Source organism: Chrysoperla carnea, chromosome 3, assembly GCF_905475395.1.
Source record: "Chrysoperla carnea chromosome 3, inChrCarn1.1, whole genome shotgun sequence".
Classification (NCBI taxonomy): Eukaryota; Metazoa; Arthropoda; class Insecta; order Neuroptera; family Chrysopidae; genus Chrysoperla; species Chrysoperla carnea.
In genome coordinates this window covers 25,073,193-25,083,083 of record NC_058339.1, presented here as the reverse complement: position 1 = coordinate 25,083,083, position 9,891 = coordinate 25,073,193, and the positions used below count along the sequence as shown (strand labels likewise).

Below are 9,891 nucleotides of genomic sequence, written 5' to 3'. Positions count from 1 at the left end.
TATTATGCTAAAATTTGAAACTTTTTAATAGGAGATCATGTCATATAGTTTATCTCACTCATATTCTCCTATTACAAAATATTAAAATTAGTATAATTATAAATTTTAATCGCTCGTTAAGACTAAAATTTGAAATTTTGTAACAGGAGAACATGTTATATCTATTTTATCCCACTTATTTATAACATATTCGCCTATTACAAAATATTTAAAAAATACTTATTTTGCTTGCTTTTTTGTTGTAGATGCTAAAATTTATTTTTGTTAAATGAAATTTTATAAGATTTTGTAATAGGAGAACATGTTATTTCACCAACAAACAAAAAAAATTTATATTAGTCCCACTTTCCTACTTATGTCATAAATCAATCTTCTGTCGGGGGGTGGGAATTAAAATAGCATAAAATATACCTTGCCTTCTTACTTATTTGTCGACATTATCTCGGTATAAAAACTTTGTTTAAATAAAATTAATCGGGACATGGCTAGGTACGAACCGAGGTACTCTGAAACCGGAGGCAACTGGTCTAACCACTACTCCACCTTTGACTTATCATATTTATCAATAATGTGATATACATACCTTGTACTCACGTCTTTTCAGTAAACTTGTTTTCTTTAACTTAGTATTTATTTGGTAGGTATAATATTGGATAATAATAATTAAACAAAAAAAATTGATAAAAACGATATTTTATTATAATATATATTTGTACATATTTCACCTAAAATAAATATGAATAAATAATGGTTATTTTATACAGTACAAAATCATTTTTCGGAATAACGTTTTCATTTTTTCAACAATTTTATCATTAAATTTTTTTATCAAGTTCTGCTTTTGTTATCACAATATTTATTTAATCACAGACTTATATAATAATGTTTAGTATGTAAACAATGACACCTACTTTTTCCATGTATTATTATTAACTGACAATAACCACGAACAATCACGAAATATAACAAAAAAATCTGTCAAAATGACTGTCAATAAATAATAATAAGTATGTTATGTGTATAAATAATAAATTAATAAATAAGAATATATAAAAATTTTACAAATATATATTAAGTGTCATAAATAATTAATAAAACTTTTTGTCTGTACATAAATGAATAATCATTAGTTAGGTTATGTTAATTGTATAATGTCAATAATAAATAAACGAAGTAAATTAAATAATAGTGATAACAATGTTAGTGATCATAAGATGACAAATAATCGTAGTAATAATAGTATTGTTGTGTATCATGAAAAACAGATTAAAGAATTATGTGCATTACATGCATTAAATAATTTATTTCAACGTGCAAATGCATTTACAAAACAACAATTGGATGAAATATGCCATCAATTATCACCGAATGTATGGATCAATCCACATAAATCATTGTTAGGTTTAGGTAATTATGATATAAATGTTATTATGAAAGCATTGCAACTATATCATAATTATGAGACTATATGGTTCGATAAGCGAAAGTAAGCATATTGGTTTTTTTTTTTAATATTTTAATGTGAATTCAGACGACTTCAGGATTGAATCAGCGACCGACGCTTTACGTACAAAAGCTTGTACGTGCTAAAGAGAAGAAAGGAAGAAAAAATACAACTTAAGAATAGCCTTACCGAATTAATTTTAAAATGCCAGTATACAATTTTAATTACGCTTTACTACCTTGTAATGAAGGTCCCTCTTTTCTGTTGAATGTGTTAGCCAATTATTTGTTGCACTGTTAGCAACAATTACGCAGTTCGAAAATTAGAGGCGTTTGGTTTGAAAACGCTAACTAATTAGAAGCCATGTTAGTTGGCGTCTATGGGGTAACAGTAAGCAAATGCTGGCTTCTGTTTTTATATCGCGAGCTAACACTCGTCAGTAGAGTCTAGCCTTATGGACACAATAATTAAGCAATATCTTGTTCGGAGTCTAGCCTTATGGGTACAATAATTACGCATAGACCAAGTTAAGCAATATCTTGCCCGTTAATTTTAGCCTGAAAAAAAATTTAATTGCATAATTATGTGTCGTCTTTCACTATTTAAAGCCCTACAATAACATGGAAAACTGATTTTTATGAAACAGAATTGAAAAAAACGAATTAAAAAATGTAAAATTTCTGAAATCGCCCATATTTGGTGAATTCATGAAATAAATAGTCTATTTTCTCTTAATGATACTTAATTTCAGTAAAAATTAATATGAAATTTCATGGTTAAAAGTTTTTTAAAGTGTATGCCTTCCTACAATATTCTAAAAAAAAATTGGATTATATAAAACTTTTATGTAAAATTATATCACGAATTCACTAAAAAAAATAATTGATAGTTTTAAAATAATTCAATAATAATGTATGCCTACTGTATTTTACTTTACAGAGATCCGAATTGTTTAAATTTAAATAATATATTTGGTTTTATATTAAATGTACCAACAGATTATCGTTTTGGATTTGTATTGTTACCATTAAAACGTCGACACTGGATTGCAATTAAACAAATAAATGGTTATTATTACAATTTAGATTCGAAATTAGATACGCCAATGTTTATTGGACAGGTGTGTATACACAATATAAAGGGTAGACATAAGGAGAACCATCTTAAATGGGGACTTAAAGTAAAAAGGATCCATTTGAAAACAAAAAATAACAGTTCTAAAATTGACCAGAAAAAGCGCTTGTGTAGCAAAAGATGTTTTATGTGAAGTTCCTTATTCTTCTCTATCACTTTGAGCACTTCTTTTAAAATTTACACTTTTGCTACAGCAGCATCATCCTTATTAGCTATTTTACGATGGACACTTTTTATATATAGAGATGGTTCTCCTTATCTCTACTCTCCATAACACATTGGAAATTTTTATCGTTAATAAAGAATATTGATTACTAACTTCATCCATTAAAATTACTTGTATGGATTGCCTACTTCTATCTGTATACCGATTTGGTATATCACACCCCTCTGCGCTTTTAGATAGAGCGTTTTGTAGACCTACCCGTAGAGTAAACCTAGCAATACGTTTTAGATTAACGCTAGTTACAGTGTACATGTACTTTCAAGATATATTTCATATAAATATTATCGAAGATAATAAATGAGAACTCGAATTAAGGATATTTCGAATTAAATTTCGATTTTTGCTCCAATTTTCTAGATCAGTTTTTTGTATTTTATAAATACGTATTTCGACTACCAAGTAGTCATCAGTAAGAATTAGCTAATCGTGATTACTCTTATTATGAATGTTACTCTTTGCTAATTTGGTGGGGGACTGCACACTGATACTTTCGTGTTCTAACAATTTTGAATTTATACTGTTAACAGTTTGTTTAACGCTACCAGTTAAAATTATAAATACTTATTTGTTGACTATTGTCCTTATTTACATTTATTAACTATTAACGAACGTGTTTATTTATAGAATGCAGAATTGATAACATATTTAAAAGAACAATTGGAATGTCGTGATAAAGAATTGTTTATAGTTGTGACACATGATGTGGAACAATTACAAAATTGGCAATATCAATCAACAAATTCAACAACAGCACAAACACAAGCACATATTGTTAAATTATCAGATACAGAACAATATGATGTTGATGATGAAATGAAATTAAATGATGATAGTGATTATAAAGAATGTGATAATGAGAATGATGAAGAACGATCTTTATGTTGTGTTACAATGAATCCATTGTGTAATGATAATAATTCTATAAATACCAATTCCAATTCCAATACCAGTACCACCAATGATAGTAATAATGATCAACAAAGAACTTTTAAACCATTATGATTAACGTTTTAATTTATAATAATAATTGTAGGTACTAAATAATTATAATTTTTATTCACTGGTTATTTATTTTTTAATCAATTTTATTGTACATTTTTTATTTATTTTTGTTTTTATTCAATACAAATCATATACAGAATATATATTTGTTTAAATTATTTTTTTATTAATAAAATATTTTTTTCATTTAAAATAGTTTCTTAATAAATAAATTAGCAGTTACCCACCCGCTTCGCTCTGCCCCTTTTGTTCACAATTTCGTGGGTTTTTTTTGAAACTTAATTTATTGAAAATAAAATACTATCCGCGTTACTCGCTGATAATTTAGCTTTTACCATAACAACGGTTATCATGAAACAGTTAAACCATAATGGATACCAAAATGAGGGTTTTTCATACAAACTTACATCTCCCTTCTTTCATATCTTTAAAAAATATTCCCCGTTCCCGTGTGAACTTCAGGATAAAAAGTATGTATACAAACTTTTGGTTAAAAATTATTAGAAGAGCATTATTGTGTTGTGTGGCATTGGGGGGACAATTTGAATAAAAACTTTAAAGCTCTTCGAATGTCTTTATGAAAATGTAATAGTTGTGGGTGTAATTTTCAAAATGGCTCAACTTGACGACCCACATTTTTTAAAAAGTCTTATAGATTATACTATTCGTCTAAGGAATCCAAGGGTACATCCACAATCCTGTACCGAACATAATGAATTTCTGCATTCTAAAAATTCCACACATTGTATCGTTTCGCTGCAATATTCACCTAGATCTGTAACAATTTTTGAATGAATTATTTATTCCAGTCCGTAAATGGCATTTAGTATCATAGTAAATATCATTTGAGCTTTTGATCACAGAACGATCTGAATAACATTTTGGAGGCAATTTGAAAGTTTCTCGAAAAGACATTTTCCTATTTAATCTTTTCCTCTTTAGACCTTTCTCCGGGGCTCTTAGAGACAGTTGTCCTATACTCCTAATGGATAATCCGTTACTGATAACAAAAAAATAATTTCTAATAAATAACTCTCATAGCTTTAGCTTTAGCCGAAATTCTCAACTACATAGTAACTTAACGAGGAAGTTAAGAAACTTAAATCGAAAAGTCGATAATCACACGTTGGCTTTGGCCGGAGGTAGTTTGGTAGGAGTTAAAATAGGTCGACCCAAAAAAGTCAATTTAAGTCGAATTCGACTTTACTATTCCTATGTGTTGGTGGATAATTTAAATTTTATTCGGATTTCTTTAAAAAATGTCATTTCAAAGCCGAAATGGTCAATTATTTTTTATCAGATACGTAAAAATAGGTTCACATTTACATTTTTATTAAATCTTAAGTGAAAAAGAAATAACCCAATTAGCTTTAGTTATAAGTAAAATAATTACTCACTAGCAAACGTTTCTGCAACACAAAAATAACAATGAAGAAGAATTAATATGTAAAGGAAATATACTTTAAAATAAACCATTTCTAGAGTCGAGTTAAATGTATAATAAGTTGAAATAGTTAAAAATCAACGATCGACATAAAATATTTTTTAAGTTCGTGCTTTTATTGTAAATATCAGTGTTTAATTTAAAAACACGTCATTATCATTTTTAATTTTGTGGGTAAAGTACTGTAGTTCAGAAAAACACTGAAGAAAGTTACTTTTTACTCATTGTACCACTTATTTGCTGATTTATCAGGCGTCCGGAAAAAGAGCACCATGTATGTATTGAAAAACAAAATACTGAAGTACGGCATATTCGAAGTGATAGCCAAGCTCATCGGTGCAGTATTTTTATCGGACAAAATATTTTATTTTTTAATAATTATTCACATTATCAAGTGGTCATAGTGTACGACAAATTCCCCGCAGCGTTTTTTCAGACCGATAACATAAGTTTGGTAGACTAACCAAAAGGAAGCCACTCACAAAGTTTTAAGTACCTATGGATTTATCATTTAACAAAGCACCCTTTCTGTCAACGATCTATTATCATTTTATCAGCACAATAAAGAACCAGCTTTCTCAATCGACACTAAAGATCCATGGATCCAGTTCAAACAGGTTAAGCTTAAGGATAAACTGTTATAGTTTTGTCCTATGCACCTAAAATCTTAAGTTTTCTATTTTATTGATTATTAGGTTATCTTTCGATTTAATTGTTTTTGTTTGATCACTTAGCTTCTTTGAAATACACTCGAGTGGACAACGCTTATCTCCAAAAATTTTTTTGTTTTCAAAATATTAATTTTCAGATTTTCCGGCCGCTGTAAAAATTTAAGTAAACTATCAGGTATTTAATAATTAAAAAACGTATTTATAACTATTTAAAAAAAAATTTATTGATTGTAATAATTTACACAAAAGAAATACTTGATTTTATAAATCCGGTTGTACGAATTGTAAAAACCTGAAAACTAATAGGAATTTAAATAATAACAGAATAAACAAATTGTGTGGTGATCCTTCATTATTAATTATTATTTGATTCCCATCATCGATTCGATTTATCCCTAATTTTAATGTCTTACATATACTTACCCACTTTTGGAAATATGTTTTCCCTGAAATAAAACCCATCAACGGTCCTCTCCCAACCATATTTTTAAGATTTTAAATAGAGATGTTAATTGATATAGATTTTTATATTTTAAGAAAATTAAAATAAGTAAAAAAAAATACCGCAGCTGTAGATTAATTAATATAACACCTCACCATTAACAAGCGCACCTCAGCATAACGCATAATTTCAAAATAGGGGAACAAATAGAGACAGAACAACTGGACAGTAAATAAACAGCTAACAGGTAAGTGAGGTGAATAATCGCGAACAATCCGTCCATACACAACTGCAACTGTCTGTCAGCTGGCTCAGGGGGCTCTCGTGGCTGTCACCAGCACCCATATTACACCACACTGCCTGTCTGACTCAGCCTCTCTCAGCTCCCCGCCCCGCCTGCCACAGGGAACATAGTTAGCATCGTCAGGGCAACAATTTATATATAAATTTTAATATATACTGACATCTCATTTAAATGTATTCAATTGAAATTTAAATATATAAAACTCCAAACTATTCAAAACTATTTTAAATTAAAGAAAGCAATTAATAATTAGTTCAAAATTGTTTTGAAAAGATGTCGTGTTATATGTGATAATGTCAGCATATAAGTTAGCCCTATTATTATAAATTAATACAGCCTTATTTACAACTAAATATTAAGTAAGCAATAAAAATCCCACAAATCCCATAAAATGGTAAAAGCTTGTTATTATAAATATGGCTGTTATGATAAATATATAAAAAAATTATTGGATATTATGAATAGTACAGTAAAATCATCGAAAAAAAGAGACCAACTTCGCGTTAAACGGAAATCGGAGAAATCTTTAATGATAGCTAAGGGATACCTTCACACAAGTTTACCCCTGCGGATTTCAAAAAGAGTGACCTCTATCTAATATTTTAGAAAGTGATCATTAATCACGGTAAATACAGCTTTGAAAATTATTAAAATTGTTGAGAACCATATTACAACTTTTATTTAAAACTTTTTCCCTTGACTGAATATTTATCAAGTTGCAAAAATGACAACTTTTGGAAAAAAGTTGTTAGAAATATTGTTCTCAACAATTTTTGTATTAATCACCCAAAAAAATAATATTTAATAATTGACTCCTAAAATTAAAAATGGTAATTACCCTTTTTAGAATCCGAGAAGGGAGAAACTTAAGCAAACTATTCTAGGGATATTCCCTTAACTACGATTTAAAATTTCTCCGAACTTCGATTTAACACAAACCTTGATGTATAATTTTACTATACTAGAAAGAAATTGGTAGGAATTTTTATTAAAATTTATGCTCTTGTGTTTTAAAAAAATTAAAAAAAAGTGTGTATCAAGATCAAAATTTTGTTTGTAACCAAAAAAAAAAAAAAAAGAGCAAATTTTATTATTTCATTAAAATATATTAGCGATACTTATTTTAATGTTGCAAAGTACATTTAATAATAAGTAAAATTCCATATTAAATAATACAATTATTACATTTCAGCCATCACAAAATTGTAATAACAACTGACACATAAAAAAGATTTACATGGCAACATTAAAAAATTACACCGTTATACAAACTATCAAATAAATTACGTAAACGATATTAATTTGTTTACCAAGTTCTAAATTTAATACCTAAATTAATTAATTAATGAATAAATGATTAGTTTAAAGTCTAAAAAAAAAAACTGTATAATCAATATTTATAATTGTAAAAGAGCGAATTCAATACGAAATCTTCAAAACGGACATTGTATGCGTGAATCGAACCAAGGACTTTCTTTGTTAATTATTTCCAAGTGATTGCACAAATATTTTGAAATTGTATGACAATATTTTAGGTATGCATTTTCAAATAAAAAATAATTGCTTTCCGTTGTCTGCGATAAAGTCCGCGATGCGTAATAACGTACATATTAACTTTGTATGTAATCGGCTAAAATCAATGTCTTCAATGAAAAATTAATACATTTAAATTTTCAATCGAAATATTATGGCAAATTAAAGAGAAAACTACTTTTAACGTGCATCGAGGACAAAATAATAATCTAACCCGTTGACAAAAGAGTACATTGAAGTGAATTAAAACTCACTTTTAGGAGGAATAAGTAGGTTTAATGTTTAATTTTTCGCGCGCAATTGAAAAGTACCCCCCTAATCAATAACATTGACGTCGATGATGGTAATTTTATCATAATTTTTAAGCAGTGGTGTACGTGACCAGATTGTTTTTCACGAGCAAACACGTTTTTTCTATTAGTCGAAATATAAACATGATGAATTTCTAAATTCATTTTTAAATTTTTTAAATTATACAAAAGAGAGAAAAACATGTCTCATTTGTAATTTCAATAATCCAAGAAATTTTTAGGTAACTCTAGACCTAGTTAGGAGAACAAGACGCTTTTACAAACGTTTAGCGTGAATTTTGTTGAAAATTCATTAAACAAAGAGCTAAAATATCGTATCAGAGTAGTTCCAGGAATCTAAGTTGAATTGTTAAATATAAATTTCTCGACAATTCATCTACTATTTACTTAAACCGCACAGTCAAGGAATAACGTCAAGTTCTTAATCGATTGTAGCTACATGTCTAATTAATTTGTAATCTTGTCCAAATCTTCCTATGCTCCGAAAATTCCGAGAAATTGTAATGTAAGTTAAATAATAATGATAGATAACGGTTGCCAAACCCACTGAACAGCAATTCATGGTATATTCGACAACACATCCTCTAAAATAATGTCATTTAATTTCAAAACAAGTAAATATCAAGTTATGAATAAGAAAAGGATAAAATTCAATTCGATACATTTTTTTTTTCTACAAAAATTGTACTAGATGTTTGTGCAAATGAAAAGAATTTTTGGTGGATCATATCAATAAGAGAAAACCATACATAATACTTGTATGTTTTCTGGAGGGAAAACGTTCTTAAACTATCGTTGTACGGAAATTTATTATAAATAATAAACAGAAAATAATGAAATGATGAGCTGATTCTAAAATGTTGTAAAGTAAATATTTTAATGATAACCGAGAATTTGCAACATACAGTTTTGTCGATAGAGCACTTAAATTTGTGAAAAATTTAAAATTATCTAAGAGGATGATACAAAAATTAAAAAAAAAAAATTACAACAAACTAAATTAAAAAATGTTTGTTAAATAATAAGTGACTAATTTTATAATTAATATAATTAATTACTTAATTTGAGAGAACATATACATTTTGTTTTGGTTTTTTAAAAAGTTGTTTTTTTGTTACTATGATTTTTATATTTTTAAATGTTTTGAGAAGTGCTCTAGTATTTAAATTTTTTGAAATGTGGTGAGTTAAGGGAGAGAGATGGCGGTACCTTTAGCCAACAGCCTACTGCTACACAACAAGTTATCTGCGCGCGCAGGTCGGTCAGGCTACACATTGCACCAAACTGAGACTGAAACCAACCACAAGTATACGGCTCTGGTCTAACTGCTATCTCTAGATGTATTATTATCATTGACCGCCAACTCTCCACCAGAACTAA

General features: G+C 28.1%; 1 protein-coding gene across 1 annotated transcript; it reads left to right on the top strand.

Annotated features, from left to right (window-relative positions):
- Nucleotides 1-1,159: 1,159 nt before the first annotated feature.
- On the top strand, nt 1,160-3,843 carry LOC123295774 (josephin-1). Its single transcript, XM_044877221.1, has 3 exons — nt 1,160-1,486; nt 2,384-2,564; nt 3,429-3,843. The coding sequence occupies exons 1-3, from the start codon at nt 1,215-1,217 to the stop codon at nt 3,804-3,806; spliced, it is 831 nt and encodes a 276-aa protein (XP_044733156.1). The 5' UTR covers nt 1,160-1,214; the 3' UTR covers nt 3,807-3,843.
- The last annotated feature ends 6,048 nt before the right edge of the window (nt 3,844-9,891 follow it).